This window comes from Eriocheir sinensis, chromosome 8 (genome assembly GCF_024679095.1).
Source record: "Eriocheir sinensis breed Jianghai 21 chromosome 8, ASM2467909v1, whole genome shotgun sequence".
Lineage (NCBI taxonomy): Eukaryota > Metazoa > Arthropoda > Malacostraca > Decapoda > Varunidae > Eriocheir > Eriocheir sinensis.
The window spans coordinates 12,775,584-12,800,273 of NC_066516.1; the positions used below are offsets into that span (position 1 = coordinate 12,775,584).

The 24,690-nt window shown below is 45.1% G+C and overlaps 1 protein-coding gene across 1 annotated transcript in view; it reads left to right on the forward strand.

Annotated features, from left to right (window-relative positions):
* Positions 1-24,690, forward strand: part of LOC126995538 (uncharacterized) — a 48,849-nt gene that overhangs the window by 17,672 nt on the left and 6,487 nt on the right. The window contains exons 2-3 of the mRNA XM_050855171.1: positions 7,731-7,853; positions 11,555-11,675. Of these exons, the coding sequence (XP_050711128.1) occupies positions 7,731-7,853; positions 11,555-11,675 (244 nt within the window). The remainder of the gene's footprint in view (positions 1-7,730; positions 7,854-11,554; positions 11,676-24,690) is intronic.

The window sequence follows — 24,690 nt, forward strand, 5'->3', positions numbered from 1 at the left end:
TAAGGGGTGTGACGGGGTGAGTGTGAGAGAGGACGTAAGGGTGTGTGTGGGGGTGAGGAATAGGGGAAGGGGGTGAGTCGGGAGGATGGGGATGAAGGGGGAAGAGGTGGTTAGAGGGAAGGGAAGGAAGGGGAGAATGAGCACACCCACACATCACTACACACACACACACACACACACACACACACACACACATAAAAATCGTAATGTTGGGGAAATAAATTACTGATCTTTTATTCTTCCAAGTGAACCTGTCAGCGGCAGAGAGAGAGAGAGAGAGAGAGAGAGAGAGAGAGAGAGAGAGAGAGAGAGAGAGAGAGAGAGAATTATATATTACTCACAGGGAGGGACAAAGAGGGAAATCAGGAGGAGGAGGAAAGAAGGAGGGAAGGAGGAGGAGAAGGAGGAAAGGGAGGAAACATGACGCATTTTCCGGCGGCTATGTGCACACAGGGAGGGGCGGGAAGGTACACACACACACACACACACACACACACACACACACACACACACACACACACACACACATGAAAATTGATGGACTTCCCTACGATCGATATCTCACACACACACACACACACACACACACACACACACACACACACACACACACACACACACACACACACTTGGACCCTCCCCGTGTGCCTGACGTCATCCTAATGTGGCTTTGGAAATCAATATATAGACGAAACTTAATGTGTGTGTGTGTGTGTGTGTGTGTGTGTGTGTGTGTGTGCCTCATGGAAACACGGGCCGCTGACTTGCTGACGTGCTACTGCTGACGATGATGAGCTGACTTGCTGACTTTGTGCTGCTGATGACGATGGTGTGCTGCCGTGCTGACTTAAGGGTGTGCTGACTTATTGATTTGCTGACTCGCTGATTTAGTGGCGTGCTGATATGGGTGTGGCCGCTGATATGGGTAAACAGATAGGTATTTTTTCCTCCTCCCACGCACTTTAATCTACCCATATTGGACTTTTTATTTATCTATTTATTATTATTATTATTATTTTTTTTTTTTTAGCTCATCTTAAACTCCCCCTTACCTCCCCTTAACAGGTATTTTTTCTCCTCCCACGCACTTTAATCTACCCATATTGGACTTTTTTAGCTCATCTTAAACTCCCCCTTAACTCTCCTTAGCGCCCTTCTATATCCCCTTAACCTCTTGAATTTTTTTATTGGTCATTTATTTAACGCTTAGCTCATATTCATTTATTTAACGCTTAGCTCATATTCATTTATTTAACGCTTAGCTCATATTATTAGACATCCCTTACCTTCCCTTAACCCCATTTTAGATCCAATTACCTTCCCTTCGTGGCCTTATTTTACCCTTAGGTCATATCTAACTCCCTTACTTTCCCTTACTAGCCTACTCTTTCCCCCTCAGCGCTCTTCTTTCTCCCCTAACCTCCCTTCAGACTTTTTATCTCCCCCCCTAATTCCCCTCTGTCTCCCCTCAACCTCATCTATCTTACCTTACACCCATATCTTCCCTTAGCTCCCCTCATCTTCCCACAGCTCCCCCTGATCTTCCTTCCCTTAGCTCTCCCTTATCTCCCTTCCCCCTATTCCCTTATCCTCCCTATCTCTACACATTAACTCTCCCTTATCTCCCTTCCCTCTCTTCCCTTATCCTCCCTTCCCTACACATTGGCTCTCCCTTCCCCCTCTTCTCTTATTCTCCCTTCCCTACACATTAGCTCTCCCTTATCTCCCTTCCCCCTCTTCCCTTATCCTCCCTTCCCTACACATACATCTCGCCTCGTCTCGTCTCGGAAGTCAAAAAGGAAGTGACGACGAAAGTTCCGCGTAATATTTTTTTGTCTTTTCCTTCCCGGTGTGTCTCCATATCCTTTCGCTGGTGGTGGTGGTGGTGGTGGTGACGTTAGTGGTGGTGGTGGTGACGTTAGTGGTGGTGGTGACGTTAGTGGTGGTGGTGACGGAGCAGCTGTGTATCGTGTGTGTGTGTGTGTGTGTGTGTGTGTGTGTGTAACCGGACCAACGAATCCTACGTCGTCACTCTCAGCTGATTTTCACTTACAAACAAACAATAACAACAAATTTATTATGATTATGTGTCCGCAAAATTGTTTACGTTACTTCTAAGTGATTTGCGCCTGCTTAACAACAACAACAACAACAACAACAACAACAACGACTATTATAATTGCACCCACGCCAACTATTTTTCATCATTCTCTAGCTAATTCCCACCTGTTAGCGATAAGGATGGTAGCAAGAGTAACAATGATAATAATAATGATAATAATAGCAACAGACCATATAGTTCCAGTTCCGTAACTCCTCCTTCACCCAGCCTTTCTATGTATTTATCTCTCAGTCTATTTATCTATCATCACTTTTGTAACGATGAAGTGATGAAGTGGCAGTCTACGTGCTCTTTAAAAAAATAGTAAAGTAAATAAAAAAATAACACAAGCGGATATTATTACGTTACGACCGAGGGACATTATTTCACTTCCTCTCGCCCAGACACGGTGTAGGTTTGGTAATGTTCGATGGTGTGCCCGGGAAAGGAAGAGAATAAAGGAAATCCCGTCAGGTGTCGTAACAACCTGCCCGGCGTGGTGTTGACAGCTTGATAGACAGACAGACGCTCATATATACAGACAGACAGAAAGACAGACACGTACAGAGATGGACGGACAGACAGAGAGATAGACAGACAGACAGACAAATGTTGATAAGCTAACCATATATCGCTAAAAAGGAGTCACCCTTCAAATATCGGTTACATTTTTTTTTTCTCTGCTCTTTATTTTTCGGGGACGTGTTTTTGTTCGTTTTCTTTATTGTTTTTTTTTTTCGTATTTTCCTTCGTGAGTGACATTCAGGTGTTTTTTTTATTTGTTTTCTTTATCTCTTGTTTTTTTCTTTTGTGAGTGACTTTTTTTTTTTTTTTTCGATTTCTTTCTCTATTTTTTTTTCTTTTTCGATTTTCTTTCTTATCTTTCTTCCTGTTATATTCTTTGTTGTGACGTTATCATTCTTATCTTTCTTCTTTTTTCTTTTCTCTCTTTGACGTTCAGCTAGCACATATTTTTCCCAGGTGTTTCGGAGAGAGAGAGAGAGAGAGAGAGAGAGAGAGAGAGAGAGAGAGAGAGAGAGAGAGAGAGAGAGAGAGAGAGACGCCGTGATCAGTGTGGGTGGCATCATGAGCGAGCACTATTTATACACCTCTTTAATGCCTGATCAGCCTCTACCTCCGTAACCTGAAGAAGAGAGAGAGAGTGGAGGCAGCGGGAGGGAGAAAGAAGAATACTGAGAGGGGGGGGGATGTTAGGTGGAACAGGTTGGGGATACAGTACAGTGGTGAGGGAGGGAGGAAGGCTGACGTGGGTAGGGGGTGGGATGAGGAAGAGGGGAAGATGTGAGGGAGGCGGTGCATGACCCTCCTCTTCCACCCCTCTCCCTCAGGACAGGACACGACAGGTAACTTTTTCCTGCAGGTGTGTCTCGTGGCGATCCTGTACAGCCACCCAAGAAAGTTTAGTCACTCTCCCTTGCACATGATGTAAAAAATTTAAGTCCTCCCTTGCACGCTCCTCTGTTATTGTTTTCGTTGTTGTTCTATCTTGAACCTCGCTCTTTGATCAACAATTACCATGGTTACTCAATGCATTCCTTTATAGTGGTGGTGTATTAGTGGTGGTGGAGGTGGTGCAGAAGTGATAGTGGTGTGGTAGGGGTCGTGTGGTGGTGGTGTAGCAGTAACAGTGGTGTGGTTGGGGTCGTGTGGTGGTGAAGGTGGTGGTGATTTAGCAGTGATAGTGGTGTGGTAGGGGTCGTGTGGTGGTGGAGGTGGTGGTGGTGTAGCAGTAATAGTGGTGTGGTTGGGGTCGTGTGGTGGTGAAGGTGGTGGTGATTTAGCAGTGATAGAGGTGTGGTAGGGGTCGTGTGGTGGTGGTGGTGATGGTAGTGGTGGCTCGTGCAGTCTCCCTATGCTCTTATGTTCTTATGGTGGTGTTGAGGGCAGCGCGGACTCAAATAAGCCCTGGTGACCTTACTGAGCCGTGTATAGGCCAGAGTTCACGTGTACGGCATTGCAGCTGATCTCTCCTCCCTGGGGGTTCGTATATGTGACCCAGGCAACCCGTATCCCCCGCCCCCCACACCCACCCACCCACCCCATCCTCGGTCCCTGGCTCTGGTCCTCTTTAATTGATGCTTCTCTTCTTATAGCTTTTTCCTTCCTCACCTCTTTCGAAAACTGCTTTTTTTACTCTCTACTGATTTACTTTGTTCGTGCTTGATTTACGTATTAGGTTATATTCATGTTGTTTTTTGTTTGTTTGTTTTGTTTGCTGGTGGACGCGTTATATGGAAGTGTGGTATGTCTTGTGTAAGCTCCAATCAACCCAAATATCGCGTGTAGTTTTGGTGCTTCGTGAGGCGGTGAGGAAAGCAAGGCAAGGCAAAGGAAGGTTAAAAGAGGTGGCAAGGGGAATAGTCAAGGGAAGGAAAGGCAAGAGTAGGAGGCAGGACAAGTGGTGGGGTGGGGACAGCCAAGGTAAGGTGCACGCTTGGACCAACATTGCATTCACACCTCGGTCCGCCTGAGTCACCCCGCCCGATGCTGTGTGGACGCGGCGCCGACTTCACTTCCCGTCCACCCCGCCATGACTCAACGGCTCGACCTGCCAGATCTTTACCCCAGAGATACCAAGGCGGGTGACGATACACACGGATACAGCAACACACAACAGATAACCGATGAATCAGATGCGATAGGAGTGAGTCACGTCTGGTCATAGTGGGCATAGTCAATAGTGGGTTAGGGTGACGGAATAGGAAAGTGAATGTTACGTGTGGTTAAGGACTTTTGGGTTAATGAAGAGAGTGAAGAATGATTATAATTAGTTGACAAGGGTGGTGGGGTGGTTTAGAGTTGATGCTGAAGGGGGTGCAATAAGGTTAGGTTAGGTTTTTAGGTTGTTGGGTAAAAGTTAGGTTAGGTTAGTTTTTTAGGGTGGTGAGTATAAGTTAGGTCGGGTTAGGTTAGGTTAGGTTAGGTTAGGTTAGGTTAGGTTTTTAGGGTGGTGGGTATAAGTTAGGTTGGGTTAGGTTAGGTTAGGTTTTTAGGGTGGTGGGTATAAGTTAGGTTGGGTTAGGTTAGGTTAGGTTAGGTTTTTAGGGTGGTGGGTATAAGTTAGGTTGGGTTAGGTTAGGTTAGGTTAGGTTAGGTTTGGTTTTTAGGGTGGTGGATATAAGTTAGGTTGGGTTAGGTTAGGTTAGGTTAGGTTTTTAGGGTGGTGGGTATAAGTTAGGTTGGGTTAGGTTAGGTTAGGTTAGGTTAGGTTTTTAGGGTGGTGGGTATAAGTTAGGTTGGGTTAGGTTAGGTTAGGTTAGGTTAGGTTTTTAGGGTGGTGGGTATAAGTTAGGTTGGGTTAGGTTAGGTTAGGTTTTTAGGGTGGTGGGTCTAGTTAGGGTGAGGGTGAAGATGAAGACGTGAAATAGTAATGGTGTGCGATGTGAGTGAGCTGAGGGAGGTGAATAGTACGGCTTGAGGTTTGAGGTTGAGGTGTTTGTGGTGTCAGTGTGAGGTTGAGAGCAGCAGATGATGAGGATATATAATGAGGATGAAAAGAAGCGGGTTGTGGGCAGTGAGGTTAGATGCAGGGTGGATAGATGGTGCATGAAGGAGGTTGAGTGGAGAGGTGGTGAGTGAAAAGGTTAGGTAAGGGAGGTTGAGTGGAAGGTTAAGAGGTGGTGAGTGAGGGAGGTTGGGTAGAGAGGTGGTGAGTGAAGGGGTGGAGAGGTGCAAGGTTGATAAGTAAGGGAGATTGGATGGAAGGTGGAGAGGTGATGAGCGAGAGAGGTTGGATGGAGAGGTAAGAGAGAGTGGAGGGTGAGAGGAGGGTTGGGTGGATGGGTGGAGAAGTGGAGAAGTGAGTGAGGGAGGTTGGGTTGTCACATGTGTTCCGATCCGCTTCCGAGAACTTTCCTTTTACAGGTGTTGACGAGTTCCGGTTTTGTGTTGTGATTAATGAGGTAACCGGAAGATGCAGGTGACCAGGTAGTGATATAGGCCGTGACGCACCTTATTACACACACACACACACACACACACACACACACACACACACACACACACACACACACACACACACACACACACACACACACACACACACACACACACACACACACACACACACACACACACACACACACACACACACACACACACACACACACACACACAGGTATATATATGAAAATTAATCCCATGTGTTATAAAAAAAAAATAGTGTAAGCGAGACTGAATATTATAGTTTTAGTTTCAGTCTTGGTAAACACAAGATAGAACCATTATCTAAGTCCCCCGTCCCCTTCTTCCTGAAAAAATAAAAAAAAGTAAAATTAAATGCAGTCTACGGTTTTTCAGTCAAATCATATAACTATTTTTTTACATATATTTAGTCAACGTGATTCATGCTGGAGGACGCTTTATCTGATTTTTATTATTATTACTCATTGATGTAAAACTGCTGTCTCTTATCGTCTCTCATAGCCTGATAAGTCATTGCGTCAGTGTTCTGTCTCTGTTACGTCCGCTTGTCTTGTGCTGTTGATTGAAACCTGCTCCCCCTTTTATTCCTGCTTACCCACTTTTTTTCCTACCTACCCAGCCTCGTTCCTACTTACCTACTTTTCTTCCAACATATCCACCTACCCTCATTATTTCCTACTAACCTACTTTTCTTCCAACTTATCCACCTACCCTCATTATTTCCTACGTACCTACTTTTCTTCCTCCCTCTATTTATGTATTTATTTATTCATTTATTTATTTTCTGCTTCGTTTGTTTAGATGTGTACGTAACTTGTGTTTATACAGGGATGAAGGAATGCTTTGTTTTGTTTGTACAGTAAAGGAAGCAGCTCAAAGGCAAAATAAATAAATAAAGTCCGCTAATCACTGCTCATGTACAGAAAAGAAAAAAAAAACACGAATGGCCAGGAAAAGAGAGGTCAGTTTCGGGAGGAATGAGGATGCCGGTTAACTCTTGCATAAGGGCTTTGGACACACCTCAGCAACAACTTAAATAATTACAGGTATATAAAGGTGTGCTCCAACTTAAATTACTCGCCAGGTGTTCGTTCGTCAGTTGCATTTAAGAGGTCAATTATTATTACGTCATTATCGCGGTTATCTTAATGGGTTTGCTTCTTAAATGGTTGATGAGAAAAGTTGTGCTAAAAATATCTTGTTGCTACGAGCCTAACCTTCTCATTGTCTGGTAACTGTTCTCTGTTGACCTTTGTTGGTGCTGTCTTTAGTGACGTAGCTATGACAGGAGACAGACAGATATAGATAGATAGATAGATATACAAACAGAAAGACATATTGATAGACAAACAGACAGACAGACAGACAAATAGATAGATAGACACAGACGGACAAACAAATAAATAAACACAGACAGACAGACAAGTAGATAGATAGATATAGGCAAACACACAGACAGAAACAGATTGACAGACATTTAGACAGACTGACAGATAGATTGACAAATAGACAAGCAGATAGATAGATATAGGCAAACACACAGACAGAAGCAGATTGACAGACACTTAGACAGACTGACAGATAGATTGACAGACAGACAGACATGTAGGTGCCATTGAACAGGTGGTGGTGCTCGAGTCATTTGGGAGTCAAGGGCGCGACACTGACCCTCCGCGGTGCACAGATTCCTGACTTGACACACCAGCAGGGACTCGTGGATGGCTCCCTTCCGCTCCATCCCCCGCATACTGAACACCTTGCCGACGACAGATTTGAAGACCTTTTCCAGCCTCCTTCTCAAGTCCGAGTATGTTACATTATATATTCACGTCTTAATATAGTACTTGTATAAAAAAGATAAACGAATTCCACTTTACTGTATGATACTGATGACGCGACTTTTTTTTTTATCAGTGGTGTTTATTATATTTTTACGTCATCATAGAGTACATGTAAAAAAAAAAATAGTAATCCGTCTTTACCGTATGATATAGACGATGCGACTCTTTTTACTGTAGCGTTTTAATTTCTCTGACCTCGTTGAAGGTATTTTCCCCTCTATTATTCCCTCCTCCTCCGCTGCTCCACATCTGAGCCACTCGGGAACAAGGAGCCAAACTACCTTGACCTGTCACTCCGGAGCCCACCAGCACGAGCAGGCCGCCCCGCCCCGCTCCTCGCCTCTGACCGGGAAAGAAACATGGCTCAGAGTCCTTCAAGGGAGAAAAAAAAGAGGGGAGAAAAAAAAAAACTGGCCGGACAGCGACTGCTCCAGCGGCTGCCAAGAGTCACACGGCCGGCCGCTGGTGGAGGCTGGGCAGGGGAGCTTTACCAGACTATCGTACTCCGAACAGTGCATTTACTAGGTTCAGACTTCAAACTATCGTACTCACACAAACAACACTATTCAACTAAATTTATTGTTCAAACTTTAAATTATTGATATTTTTTTTCTTTTCAATAGTTATGAGAGGAGAACACCAAGACACTTCTCCACCCGAAACATGACCTCTCCTCATGTCTCTCGTTCTTTTTCTCGTGTCGGAGCAGCGTCTAGCGTTTTTTTTTTTTTTGTTTGTTTTTTTTGTGCTGTTTATTGTTCTTTTTTGCCCTTGAGCTGCCTCCCTTGCTGTATAAAAAAAAGATAGAGAGAAGAACGAAAAGAAACCAGAAAATACAATGTGCTGAGTACGATAATGTGGTAACGCTGGGCCGCCGGAATTCCCTCAGTACGGGGGCGGGAGGCGAGCGTCGGCCCCCTCCCGGCGAAGGCAAAGTCACCCCTGACCGGCGGGCTTCACGTGGCGCGGGCGGTGCGTGGCGGCGGTGACGTCAGCCGAAAAACACTCCGGTGGCGGTTGTGGCGGCGATGCACGATGCTCAACCGACACCGTACACACGTGGATTTTTATTTATTTATTTATATATATTTTCTGTTTTTATTTACAGCAAGAAAGGCATCTCAAGGGCAAAAAACAATAACAGCAACATTATTTATTTATTCATTTGTTTATTCATTTATTTACAGTAATGGAAGCAGCTTAAGGGAAAACATAAATAAATAAACAAAAAGAAAGTCCGGTTAAAAACGATGTGTGTATATGTGTGTGTGTGTGTGTGTGTGTGTGTGTGTGTGTGTGTGTGTGTGTGTGTGTTGAGGCGCCGTATACGACCCTCAACGACACCTTACACTTGCCACGTGTGTGTGTGTGTGTGTGTGTGTGTGTGTGTGCATGCAGCGTGTTGGCGGCGACGTGTGACTCATCCCACTCCTGGTTCTCCTCCACTCCATAACCAGACGCCTCCCCGTCGCGCCCCCCCTTCTCCCCACACCTCCCCCTTCAGAGTCTTCCCCAGCACAACATAGGAGGCCCCCCCCCCCCCCAGCTCTGCCACGCCCCTGCCCTTCCCTATTCCTTCACCTCCCCTTCAGAGCCTTCCCCAGCCTTCCCCAGCTCCCACCTCTACCTCACTCTGCCACGCCCCTGCCATCCACAGTAACACATCGCCACGCCCCTCCCCTTCCCTTCATCTCCCCCTTTACAACCTTCCCCAGCAAAACTTGACACCACCACCCCTGCTTCACCCCTGCCTCCACCCCTGCCTCACCCTGCCACGCCCTTCCCTTCCCCTATCCCTTCACCTCACACTTTAAAACCTACGTCAGTACAGTATAAGGGGAACCATTACATCTCCTGCCTCACCCTTGCCGCTCCCCTGCCTTTCCAGCAACAAGCACCCCCCTCTCCCCCCCCCGCGCCCCGTCACGCCCTCCCGGTGAGATTGCTCCCGAGAGTGACATCAGCGCCCCGGCCGAGAGAATCAAGTGCTCGTTCTTAGCTCTCGATTCTGTGTTGCTCTGCGTGTTGCTCTTTTCATAGTGTTCAATGAGTTTTATTTATTTATTTCGTATGTTGTACTGATGAATAAATGCGTTTTATTTTTTTGTATGTGTGTGTTTTCTCTAACTATAAATGTCGAACTTCCTGCGTTAATAATGTGTGATAATAAAGTGTGATGGTATTTTAGTAACGCCGAATTATTATAGTAACTGCGCATGATGTGACTTCTTTATTTCCATGTGCTGTTACTGAGTTTGTTGCTTTCTATTTTATTTGTGTTTAATTAAATTCTCATCACGGTTTCATTTAAAGCGTAATGTACTTTTTATGTAGTCATTAACCTGATCTATGACTGTGTGTGTGTGTGTGTGTGTGTGTGTGTGTGTGTGTGTGTAAGTGAAAGGAGAGGGGAAGAGAATGGCCGTGAGCTGATGTGTGTGGGTGTGGGTGCGTGGGCGTGGGTCAGGGTATGGCATCATGTAACCCGTACAGGAGGGTGCCCCGCTAACCCACGCCGTGCCACCTTGACCCCATACCGTCACCTGTGGCACCTGTGGCCCAGAAACACATTCATTATGGTCTCTTACTTATTCATTTATGTTTTTTGCGACCTACATTTTGCAAGAGATGGCGTTTAAGAAATATAGAAATAAAAAAAGGACACGAGAAGGAAAATTTATGCTTCTCTATTAAAGAAAAGAGAATATGGAAGCTGTGTACATATTTTGCAAGGGGTGACGCGTAAGAAATATGGAAACAGAAAAAAAAGGACACGAGAAAGAAAATTTATGTTTCTCTACTAAAGAAAAGAGAATATGGAAGCTGTGTACATATATTTTTTTCTTCTATGGGCACAAGAAATGACATCAAAAAACAAAATACGAAGGCAGGAAGTAAAGCAATGGAAAATAGTCTCAATTTGTGAACCGAAAGAATGATGATAATGAAGCTTTATATATTTACTTTCTTACACTTATATTTTGCTACATACAAGAAGTGACATCGGAAGAAAAATAAGAAAACTGGAAGAGGAAATAGTTCAAAAAAAGTATTCATTTGTCTACCGGAAGGAAAAATAAACTAACATCATCAACGCGAGCTCTGATTTGGGAGGCGCAATTATCTTTTTTTCACACCCAGCCTTGCACTTTGACATGACATTAAGAGGTGAAAGAAACGACGCGGGATGAAAGTAGAGGACGAAAGATAGTTAAGTCACCCTCTTCTTTCCTCAGTGTGTGTGTGTGTGTGTGTGTGTGTGTGTAACCGTTGTAGCAGTGTCTTCAGTGTACCGTACTTGCACGAACTATAAATATCTTGTTGTCAGTGAAGAGTGTGATTGGTTTCGTCACGGAGTCCCTAACTTTAGAGTGCTTGGTGTTGATTAAGATTGGTATGTAACGTGTTGGTGTACTCATTATGATATTACCTGGTGCTAATCAAGAGAGCCAAGTAACGTAAAGGTGTATTCATTATAGATTACCTGGTGTCAATCAGCGAACTACGTAATGTCTAGGTGTACTCACTATTATTATATTACCTAATGCTAATCAAGAAAACGATAATGATGAAGAGAACGCAAAAGTGTACTCACTATAAATTATTTGGTGTCAATTAAGAGAGCCGTGTAATGTGCAGGTGTATTCACTCGACTTTCTCTCCGCAGCTAAAAATCTCATTCGACGATGGCCTCACCTCCACCTACGAGTACCCGAGCGAGACCTGCCTGCTGGAGGAGGCCGGCCTGCTGCCCCCCACCTCCCCCGAGGGACCCTCCGCCTCCCAAGGTGTGTTACTTCACCTCTTATGTTTTTCTCTTTCCTAAGTCACTTTTTTTTTTCTTTTACCATGGATCAGTTTCTATTCTCGTCGCCTTTTCACCATTAGTCTCTTCCCCCACTGCCCCCTTCATCACCCTCTTCTTTTTCCCTTCACCATCAGTCATCATCCCTAGCTTTCCCCCTTTTTTTTCTTTCGCCATGGATCAGTTTCTTTTCTCGTCGCCTTCTCACCATTAATCTTTTCCCTCACTGCCCCCTTCATCACCCTCTTCTTTTACCCTTCACCATCAGCCTCATCATCCCTTTCTTTCCCCTTCACCATCAGTCTCTTCTCCAGTCATTCCCCTCTCATCATCCCTTTCTTTCCCCCTTCACCATCAGTCTCATCATTCCCCTCTTTTCCTCCTTCACCATCAGTCTCTTCTCCAGTCATTCCCCTCTCATCATCCCTTTCTTTCCCCTTCACCATCAGTCTCTTCTCCAGTCATTCCCCCTTCATCATCCCTTTTTTTTCCCCTTCACCATCAGTCTCATCATCCCTAGCTTTTCCCCGTCATCATCTGTCTTTCCTCGTTGCCCCTTTCACCATTCCCCTCTTTTCCCTTCACTATCAGTCTCTTATCCCTTCGCTTCCTCACCATTTCCCTTCCTTTCCCCATCATCATCAGTTTGCTTTCCCCGTCGCCTCCTCCTCTTCCTCCCCTTCTAATGCCCCTTCATCATCTAATTTTCCACATGATCATCCGTGTCATCATACCTCTTGTTTATGCCCCGCCCTCTTCTTCTTCCCCCTCTTCCCCCCATACACAGGTTTCCTCAGCGTCACTCACCTCCTTCACTCCCCTCTTCACTTGCCCCCTTCACTTGCCCCTCGTTAACCTCACTCGCCCTCACTCAACCTTTCTCTCGCCCTCTTATTAACCTCACACACCTTCACTCACCCTTTCTCTTTGCTCTTCACTCCTCCTTCCTCCCCCTTCCTCCTCCTCCTCCTCTTCACCTCATCATGACGTCAATTAGTCGGTTCTCAAAATTGAATGTCACATCGTTTCCTGCGTTGCACGAAAACCGGTTCCTTCTGTCTTTTTAGTGTGTGTGTGTGTGTGTGTGTGTGTGTGCTGAGCCGAATCGATGTATAATTGGTGCGGGGATGGACCAAACAGACTTAAAAGCAAGCAACCGTACGACGATCCTCCTCCTCCTCATCCACATGCAACGCGCAATTACAAGATGAACAAAAATTATGATTATTGCTATTTATATGTACTTTTGTTGTTTGTTTGAATTTATCTTCGGTATAATTGTGACGTAGCACGATACATTAGACAGTAAAGAACGAACAAAGAGAAGGAGAGGTAGAGTTATAGATAGATAGATCCAACGGGCAATTAACATATGAAAAAGAAAGAGAAAAAGTCGTTATTTATATATTTTTTTTGTTCATTTTATCTTCATACACATTCGGTAAAAGGTAAAAAAAAAAGAAAAAAAAAAGCGTAAAACAAAAAATGATAGCATAGACGAACAAACTAAGAGAGAGAGAGAGAGAGAAGGGATGGGAAGGAGGAGGGATAAAAGGAAGATGGAAAGAGAAACAAGAAAGAAGAAATAGGAAGGACAGTGAAAGAAGGTAAGAGAAAGTAAAAAGAAGGAAGAGAGAGAGAGAGAGAGAGAGAGAGAGAGAGAGAGAGAGAGAGAGAGAGAGAGAGAGAGAGAGAGAGAGAGAGAGAGAATATGTTGCATATGTGTTTGTTGTTTGTATAGTCTGCCCTTTAAGCCTATGTTGTGTGTTGGTTAGCGCCCCTCGTTTCCCGTTTTCATTGCAGTGAGGCACGGACGGAAACACGAGCAGAACATTAAAATTGACTTTTTTTATGCGCTAACTTTTGTAAACTGAAATCGCTTCCTCTATGGCGTGTCTGCTTCCTGGAGTTGGCTCATTAGGCTCATTAGCGATCTGACTTTGATGTTGACGAGCTCTTGCATTTAAACTTTAACGCTCAATCGCCTCTCTGAGTAGTTCCGAAAGTTGTGAGAGTGACGAGGTGAGTTGTGAGGACCAGCGTGACCAGATTATCGTACTCAGAACATTGCAATTTTACCAGCTTCAGGCTCAAAAACTATCGTAGCCACACCAAAAACGACATCCAATTTAAGTTAGTGTTGGAACCGTAAATTATCGATGTTTTTTTATACACTTAAACAAACAAACAAAAAAAATTACGATGTTCTTAAGATTATCGTACTCAGAACATCGCAATTTTGTCAGCTTAAGGCTCAAAAACTATCGTAGCCACACCAAAAGCGACATCCAATTGAAGTTAGTGTTGGAACCGTGAATTATCGATGTTTTTTTATACACTTACGGGCCAGAAACCAAAATATACGATGTCCTTAAGATTATCGTACTCAGAGCATTGCATTCACCAGTTTCAGGCTCAAAAGCTATCGTACCCACAACAGTAACGCTATCCAAGTGAAGTTAGCATTAAAACCGTAAAGTATCGATGTTTTTTGTGATATACTTGTGGGTTAGAAACCGTAAAACACACACATCACCAGTTTCAGGCTCAAAAACTATCGTAGCCACAACAGTAACGATATCCAAGTGAAGTTAGCGTTAAAACCGTAAAGTATCGATGTTTTTGTGATATACTTATGGGTCAGAAACCAAAAAGTACGATGTCCTTAAGATTATCGTACTCAGAACATCTCATTTATCAGTTGCAGGCTCTAAAACTATCGTAGCCACAACAGTAACGATATGCAATTGAAGATATCGTTAAAACCGTACAGTATCGATGTTTTGTGATACACTTACGGGTCAGAAACCAAAATATACGATGTCCTTAAAATTATCGTACTCAGAACATTGCATTCACCAGTTTCAGGCTCAAAAACTATCGTAACCGTAAAGTATCGATGCTTTTTTTTTTATACTTATGGGTCAGAAACCGAAAAATACTATGTTCTAAGTACGATCATCTGGTAACGTTGATGAGTACCCAGCCACCCAACCAGCTACCCCCACTTGTCCTCCCACCTGAGCCTCCTCCCCACCCACACTGCGTCAAGGCTACAGGTTCCTTCACCCTCCACTGGTGTCGGCAGCCTCGCGTGTCCTGCGTGGCTCAGGCGTTCACCCTCCCCAGATGCAAGAGTTCAGATCCACCCTGATACACACACCTCATTGCAGAGAGAAATGGTATGCACTTTCCATGTCTATTTTCCATGTCTGCTCATCGAGGGGGACTCTTTTAAGACCATCACTCGTGTTGTCAGACGCTTCGATTCTTGTTACATCTATTTTTTAAGGCCGCAGAGAAGGTGTCCTGGGTACGATAATCTTAAGTATATCGTATTATTTGGTTTCTGACCCGTAAGTGTATAAAAAAACATCGATAATTTATGGTTCCAACACTGACTTCAAGTGGATGTCCTGGGTACGATAATCTTAAGTATATCGTATTATTTGGTTTCTGACCCGTAAGTGTATAAAAAAACATCGATAATTTATGGTTCCAACACTGACTTCAAGTGGATGTCCTGGGTACGATAATCTTAAGTATATCGTATTATTTGATTTCTGATCCGTAAGTGTATAAAAAAAACGATAATTTCTGGTTCCAACACTAACTTCAATTGGATGTCGTTTTTGGTGTGGTTACGATAGTTTTCGAGACTGAGGCTGATAAATGCGATGTTCTGAGTACGATAATCTGGTCACGCTGGTCTTCTCAACTCGCCTCCTCACCCTCACAACGTTCGAAACTACTCACAGAGGCGATTGGGCGTGAAAGTTCAAATGCAAGAGCTCGTCAACATCAGAGGTCTGTCAAATCATCAGGAATTCTCCTCTTCGGCCCTTTTTTTCTTTTTTTAGGAGAGCTTTTTAGGGCTTTTTTTTTTTTTATCTTTTTTTTTTCGCCCTTGAGCTGTCTCCTTTGTTGTAAAAAAAAAAAAAAAGGCTTGTTTTCCCATTCATAGCGCGGAAGCCTTGCAAAACTACCGCCAGGGTCATGAAACAACCCAGGGAAACTCCTACAATTTCCGCGAGACTTTAAATAGATGTGCTAAGGCTCCGAAGAGTTTAATAATAGGGACCTATATATATATTTTTTCTTTGATGCCCTTTCTAATAAAAATAGTATCTCAAGTGGACGGTTAATGAAGATAAACTTTTGGGGTCATTCATCTTTCCCTAGCTTCGAATAGGAGGACAGACGGCAAGTTGTGTATCCTCCACGATAATTATCTTCGTACCCAAGACTTTCTATTTAGCCTTCGAGCCTGTGCCGCCGCAGTCCGCCTTTCTCTGGACTGAGCGTGACATAATTACTGCAGCCCACCTTCCCCTTGTTTCCCAATCTATTAGCCAACCCGGAAGGGAGAGCGAACAGCTGGCAGAGTCATCCACAATCCATCTGGCCTCTTACTCAGTTACGCGAATTTGTAGCTCGAGACTTAGGCGGGGTTCCCACTATTCCGTTTTGACGGATCCGTCGACGTTAATGACGTCAAAATGACGTCAGCGAAACAGCGGCCGCTCGGCACGGATGATCCACTCCGTCAGTCCATCGCTCATCATTTGTTGACAAACATATGGACAGCATTAACCACAACGACTTCTTGTATATGTTATTTTGTAGCTAAGTACTTATATTTCATATTTTCATGATATGTAGAATATTCAACATCACTGGACTGGCACCACCGCCCTTACCCCGGATCCAAAAGTTAACGAGTTCATCTCTGGACGGGCTCCGCGGGAGGCCCGGGCTCCGTTGATGACGTCACTGACGGTCGACGGATCCGTGAAAACGGAATAGTGGGAACCCCGCCTTAGATGGGACATAATGGAAGTTTTATCCTCCATTACAGTTACCTGTGTGTGTAGCTTCAGGAAAGAGAGCAATTTTGAGCCCGTCTCACAAATTATAGCATCATAACACAGCAGGACATGTTGCCTTTGGGAGAGTGTCGTGCTTGCTATGCCCCTCCTCCTCCGTCTTCCTGTCCACCCTTGTTCCTACATCGCCTCTTCGTTCCGGCCATCCGTGGGAAATCCATAGCGAGCATCACCGCCAGCTTGCGTTGCCAGTCAGATGATGCGGCAGTATTTTGAGGCAAATGATAGTGTCATTATTTATAAGTACTTGATGAAGCACTCTCAGCGCTTAAACATTAATAAGGTTGGTATGTAGTATAATAACTTATTCCGTAAAGGTCTTTTACATCCGGCAGCGTCCATCATTTTTTTTTATTCCATTTATTAATTTATGATCTTTTTTTCTGTGGATAACACCGCAGCCGCCGCCACCATAAAAAAAAAAAGAAAAAAAAAATTGCGTCTGACCCTTCACTGACCCGTGACGCTGCTTTTTATAACACCATCGGTCCACTCTATTCATTCTTGTGCAAACACGGAAAATTATACTGTTTTCAAGGTAGTATTCAGGGGAATTCTGAGATGAACGATGAGAGTTTGCATTGAGATCGGAGATTGAGTGTTCATTGAGTATTCTCGTGATATGTTTTCTCCGTTCCGTTGCGCCGCGCCTCGAGTCGCCCGGGGCTGCTTCCCACCACAGACAGCACTCCCAGGGTGATTTGAGGTAAACACCGTCAGTTGCGGACCCGTTAAGTGGCTGGACCCAACACAGCGGCTCGCAGCGCCGGCGGAGCACTTTCACCTTCGTGCACTGATTGCCTGCGTGGGCTGCGCGGCGAAGGGCAGCGGGGTGGCAGGGCAGGGAGGGGCGGGGCACAGCGTCCCAGAAGAGTTTGGGACATGATTGTATTTTCGACAAATAGAACATTGAAAGTATTTTGATAGAAAGATAAAGACTATTTACTTTCGCCCCTTCCCGCCTTCTAACATCACCTGATTCGGCCTCTTTACGTCAGTATCATGCTACCGTTCCCTTGAAACGCTAGATAACTACTGCATGGATATAGAATGGCTAAGGTGTCCAAGTGCATGTAATCCTTGTTTCAATATACATGCAAATGTGAAAGCGTCGTGCGTCACGCAAATCGGCTGGGTGGGGTGGGGGGGGGGTGACAACTAGGCCTCCCGGTGGCGGGGCAGCAACAGCAGCAGCAGCAGCAGCAGCAGCAGGCCGCCTCGTGCAGGCCGGTGCCGGCATGAAGTTTGCACAATGGCAGCGTTTGTGCCGCAGCGGAAAGGCGAAACACCAACACCTGTGGGAAACATTAACTCACAATGGCATAACAGCATTGTGACGTCACGTGATAAATTGCGGGACTTTTCCTTTCCCCGCCGCAGCCTCCGGTCCGACTCTATGCGCACCTACCTGAAGGCTGATCCAAAAACAATCAGTTGACTTTTGCGCTCCAAAAACCACTATGAATGTTTCCTGGACACTAGATAACGTACAGTGACACATACGTAGCTCGTGAACATAACTGGCGGGTGTTTGTACGGGTGCAGAGCGATTGACATGCTCAGCGAAGGGAGGAGGGGATGGTCGAGGCGCGGGAAGTGGCCATTGAATACCACTCATGGGTGAAATAAATGACTGGGCCGAGCTCGAAACTATTTAGAGAGCAACGCGAGAAACAGTCATTCCGTTCGAGAAAGTCACCCTAACGCCCTTTTGCCGCATGGATGCTGCATATTCGAGACATTCCTGGGATGGGCTGAATGCCTGACTAGAGGACGGGATTTAAATATTCAAGAGGGACCCTTGCAACCTCGGTAGCTACTCACCAACTTAGATAGTTTGAGAGGGAGTGGAGTTGAGGGTCAAAGCAAGCCAATGTGTAGCGTAGGACAAGGAAGGATAGTGCAGCTTCAAAGATAGCAGATAGGAAGCATAGTGGGACAGGGAAGGATAGGCAACAAGTGAAGGAGGGATGAGAATAGCAGCAGGAGAGGGTAGAAACAAGAACTGGGGAGGAAATCACGGTTCAGGAGGCTTCGGGAATGCGCTAAGAGGGTGGCAAGTAGCGTGGGAGATCCTAACAACGGGAGGAGGACAAACAGTACGGTGCATGGGAGTGGAATGAGGGAGGGGGGCATAAACAAACGGCCCTGGAATGAGTGTTTGAAAGGTGCATGTACTGGTGGCCCCGTCAGCTGGCCACCATAAGGCTCACCCGTATCTCGGTCCACTCCCGCGCCTCCCCCCGGATATGCAAACACCGACTACTTTGCATGGTGGCACTGTTGCTCCCTCGGCCCACTCTGGACAGCAACAGCACCTCCCTTAACTTGCATGACTGTCCCCTTTATCTTGTCAACTTATCCCATTCGTTCATCCTTGTTTTATTTTTCTTTCCTCCCATTCGTTCCTCCGTGTTTGTTTTGTTTTCGCGATGTGAGGAGCGAAGCGGCTTTGTCACGTTGCCTTTCCTTTGACCTCCAGTGGCGTGGAGTGGAAGAACGGGACGGAGGAGGGCGAGGCGGACCGGCTGGAATGGGGTGGAAGAGAGAGAGAGAGAGAGAGAGAGAGAGAGAGAGAGAGAGAAGGCAATAATCCTTTACGTACAATAATTATGCGTCTTTGTGCATTGCGTGGTGTACGGACGCGGTTCTCAGGGTCCGCCAACAGTTATTTCTTGAGGCTGAGAATGACCGGTGGGCTGCGAAGGGCATACGAAGAGAGAATGACGTGCAGGAATCAGAACATCGAGTAGCCTAATGCTCGCCTTGAAGTACACCAGTGATTCGCCCACCGGCCAGCCACCGTTGAGGCAGCCAAGCGTAACCGTGACGTTGGTGTGAATGCCGTACCGTTCACTGATCCGGCTTAAGAGCAAGAATAAGACAGATGTGGGTATGCAGCAGGCAGATGGTGGGGTGGGAGGTGGTCGGTGTGCAGGGGGGAGGTGTGGGGGATTGCAGGGAAAGGGGAAGGACTGGACTGTATCCCCGCTAGTCCAGCCAGCCGCCCCCTCGCCCGCCCCCACCCGCCCGGAGCCGCTGGAGGCGCGTCGCTCGGCCCTCCCACCGCCCAGTGTTCGCTGTGCTGCGGTGGGCGTGAGAGGACGTGTGTAGAGCCGGCTGGGACGACGTAACCCTCGTGATAGCTCTCTCTCTCTCTCTCTCTCTCTCTCTCTCTCTCTCTCTCTCTCGTGTTTAGTAAAAAGGGAGAGAAAAAGTGTTGAAGATCTTAAGAAAAAAAGTGCTTAAAAGTGAAATGTCGAAACGAGGGATTGTCTTAATTAAGGACTTATCTTGAGGTATCAGACGACGAGCCGGTGCGAGGAAAATTAAGCCACGCTATTCTGTGACTCGATACGACGCCCCGCGATGTCTGGACAAGAATAATTCCACCACGGGCTGGATGGGGAAATTGATATTTGAATAAATTGAAAATAACAGGATTGAGGCTCCTGCTTGGCCCACGTGATGGGTAGAGACTGGCATCTGTCTAGGGCGGTGCATATTGTACAAATGAATGATCTTGTAGGCTATACAAACCGAAGTAGGAGTACAGGATTGAGACTTCTCCGGCACCTCGCTTTAAGGTTATGGACACGCATAAGTTTCTAAAAGTTATCTACAGTTGCGTCTAGCCCACAAATGAACGATCATGTATGGCATAGATAGATAGATTTGTTGTATAATACAAAATTTATATTACAGAGAGAGAGAGAGAGAGAGAGAGAGAGAGAGAGAGAGAGAGAGAGAGAGAGAGAGAGAGAGAGAGAGCATACACGCGTGCGCGCCCTCGGACCCCGGGAGGTTCCGGGTTCGATTCCGGGAGGTTCCGGGTTCGATTCCTGGGTGGAGTGGAGGTTTCTGGGCAGTCTCCTTTCATCTTGTTTGTATTTTTAACATGGAACAAAGACCTGTGCAAAGGATGTTTAAAATCAATATATATTATATAAACAAATATATATCCTCTGCAAATACACTGCGGCTGTCCTCTGATTAACCTAACTTTAGAGGGTGAAAAATCTTAAATTATAAGTGGCAGTGTTCTTAGCAAAGTGCAAAAGTATACTATTATGAAAATGCTCCAACAGTGTTTATTTTTTTGTCAGATTTGTGGACATTTGTTGTGTTTGTTACATGAACTAGTTCTTGATATTCCTTTTATTGAAATCTGAGTGAACTTGTGAAAAAATGGAAAATATGGAACCAATAAGTGCTAAGGGAGGCCAGCAGCCCATCTTGATAATATTTAAGATGCCGATAGGTAAGTTTGGGAATTATCATCAATATTCATGTTAATTAATTATCCTAGTAATTTTGAATGTAAGGCCGGTCATAGATAACTTTAAGTAGCACCACAAGAATACTGCTTTTCACTTCCATGAGGTGGCTAATAATTATTTACCAGGTTGGTTGGCATACATCATTTCCAAGCTAAGTGGGATGGAATGCTGAGTCTTTATCTCCTAGACAATAAACAATGGCAGTGGTGTCACAACTCATAAACCGAGTCCATTCTTAGACTGACTCAAGGTGAAACAAGTCATTATGTCTGTGAAATGAAGTGATTTTGGCTGCAGGCATTGTGTGGTTTTATGGAACATTTGAACAGAGAAAACTTTATGATACAGAGATCTTTGCGAAAGTGCTTATAATTTTAATTGGTTTGTTGTATGGGTATCCCTCCCCAGAGTTGTTATTCCAGTCATTCTCATACCTTCATTTTGGGTTTCATGGTGCGTCTGTTGCTGGTGAAGGGTTGCAGTGGCACATAAACCTGTCATTGCACAAGGTTCAGTTTTCTAAATCACACTTGTTTATGATTTATGATATGTCCTCTGCATTGTCCCATTCACTCCATACTGATGACTTTTCTGGATTTTTTCTAATGTTCTTTGGCAAGCACTTACTACCTCAGGAAATGCAGATTAGAATAGATGCTCCAAGTAGTTTGACATCGTTCAATGCCCCACTCTCTTTTTTCAAAACACTGTTCTTCCTCCATCCTTTTAATCTACTATACTATAGTCTGTTCACTTAAGCTAGATTCCTGGTGCCTAGGCAGGTTGGTAAGCTTGCAGCTGATTGGATGCTCCGCTCTCCCGCTAACACTCATGTCGGACCACATCTTGCATGCTCGAGTGAGACATGCTTCTTTATTATATGCCATAGCTCAACTCATATACTAGCTAGCCAGTTTTGGTTGACACCATCAGACTCAGCAGTGACTGGAGAATCAAGATGTATTATAAAAACTCGACAGAACAAAAAAGAAAATGGTATTATGATGAGTTGAACTGTGAAGATGTTAAAAAAAAAATTATAACACGTTTTAATTATGTTCACTATTTCAAACAGTTGTTCATTGATTGCAGAAATATCGAGTTTTTAAAATACATCTTGATTCTACAGTCACTGCTGAGTCTGATGGTGTCAACCAAAACTGGCTTGCTCGTAAATGAGGTGAGCTGTAGCATATAATAAAGAAACATGTCTCACTCGAGCATACAAGATGTGGTCCGATGTGAGTGTTAGCGGGAGAGCAGAGCAGCCAATCAGCTGCAAGCTTACCAACCTGCCTAGGCACCAGGAATCTAGCTTAAGTGAATAGACTATAATCATTCACAACATGCCCTCTACCAAATCTTAATGAAACTTTAATCTGTTATTGGCTATTGATGTGCATGCCATACTACTCTTCTATATATCACCAATACTAATTGTCTTTTTCAGCACTTCTATATATATAAATGTGTAACTATACTGTTAGAAACTAATTATATTTGTTGATGTGTGTGCTGTGTCATGACATTTCTGAGATTTCCTGTAACTAAATGTCTTGGTCTTGGTGCAGGACTGGGCAGGCGGGGCATCTTGCAGCCCATGGTCGCAGGCACTTGCAGTGTTACCATACAAGTGGGGGAGGGTAGTAGGCCTAGTAGCTTGTCTCCACACCTTAGTGCCTTAGATGGCCCTCTTTCCCAGTCTTTACATAGTGCTCGGGGGCCAGATTCCATTTCATTCCCATCCATTGGTTTACTCTCAACCACCTACCAGCAAGACCACCAACAAGCAGAACCCTCAAGTAGTTGGCAGAGTAAAAATGATGAAGTAGTAAGAGCTGGTAGGAACAGAGCATTAAAAGGCCCCAGAGATAGTTTTGGTAAAATTGGTTCCCTAAAGTTGAATAAGAAGGCAAAAAGAGCTTCTCCTAATCCTGTGACGGGTCCTGATGAAGTGGACGACAGGGGAGAGTATAGAACCAAGGCTGATGCTCCACCCATACCTTCGCCACCGACAGATTTTCCTCCCTTCCTTAAATCGAAACCAGATGCTCCACTCTTACCCAACTCAAGGGCAAACATTCCACCTCATGCTTCACACTCCACACCATCTCCCAAGCCAGACACCCCACACTTCACAGCACCCAAACCATACACTCCACACTCCACACCACATCCCAAGCTAGACATATCACACTACACAACACCCAAACCGTATACTCCACCTAGACAAGACACTCCACACTCTACACCACATCCCAAGTCAGACCTTTCACCTTCAACACCCAAACCAAATGCCCCACCAATACCCACACCAAGGCAAGATACTCCACACCCAACACTGGCACTCTCCAAGCCCGAGAGACCAGACAAAACACCAACGCCCACATCAGACAACATCTCACGCTCTCCACCACCACCGAGGCCAAGTCCCCCACAACCAACACCTCAGAAGCTAGATAGTCCACATGGAAAGACATCAGATTCAGATATCGTACATAAAGTGCCTCCGCCATCAAGGCCGGATGCCCCACAAAAAACACCAACATCCAGGTCCAACACTCCACATCCATCATCAGCAAAACCACCAAGTCCCAAACCCCCAACGCAACACCACCACCACTCAACACCTCCGCCAAGGCCAGATGCCCTGAGTACTGCAATAAATTCCAAGTCCGATACAACACACATATCAAAATCGAAGTCAAAAGCATGGCAGTCCACACCACCTCCACGTCCTGAAGCCCCCCACACAGCCCCACACACAGCATCCAAAACAAACACGTCCCACTCAACCTCAGGACCCAAAATAGACACTCCCCCACATCCACATCAAGGGCCATCATCCAAGTCAAAGAACCAACATTCAGAAGGGGAAAACAAGACGGATGCTCAACACTCAACCTCAGCAACCAAATCAAAGGCGTCACACTTCGCAACACCACCCAAGTCAGACCCACATGCAACACAAAACCCACATGCAACCCAAAACGCAAAGACGGAAGCTCACTCTACAAAACCATCTGGCGCCACAGTACCTAAGCAAGACACGCAGCACTCAACACCAACACCCAAACCAAGAAATTCACCCGTAACACCAACACCTAAGCCAAGGACCCATATACCAAATGACAACACCAGTTCAGTCAGTAGTAACTCCCAGCCCACGGCAAAAGAGCTCGGTCATAAGAAACAGTTTAAAGACCCTGAAAAACTTATGCACCCAGTTGGAAAGGCAATGAATCCCCATGTTAAGTCAGTCAAGCAGAGGAGCACACCCACAGAGAGTAATGTGGAGAAATATCAGCCAATACCAGACATTGTTTCCATGACGCAGAAAACTGTTTCTCCAAATTCGGAAAACCTTAGCAAAACAGAGAGTAAGTCAACTTTCAGAATAAATAAAGCATCACTTAGTGAAACCAGTCAAGAGAAAATCATAGAGTACAGGGATCATGAGAAATCAGTGAAAAACTTAAGCACTAACTTTCAAAGAACTGCACAGCCTCAGAAGGTGTCTCATGCCAACCCCAGGCCAACTGATGCTGGAAATCCACTGCACACCGAACTGATTGGCAAGTTTGCAACTTCTTCCTCCTCAGACAGAAAGGTTCCTTGCCTTCGAAAAGTGAAGACTAAAGAGCCTAGGAGTGTTAAGGAGCTTTTTCCTGATTACAGATTCGATGAAGAGAAAAACAATCTGCATAAGAATAAGTTATTACTTGGCAATAATAAATCTAATAAAGTATCCTATGCAGAAAAGGTAAAAATGTCAAACAAACTAGTTCAGAGCCCTCCAGGGCCAGAAGTAGAAAAGGGTTCTAAGGTGAAA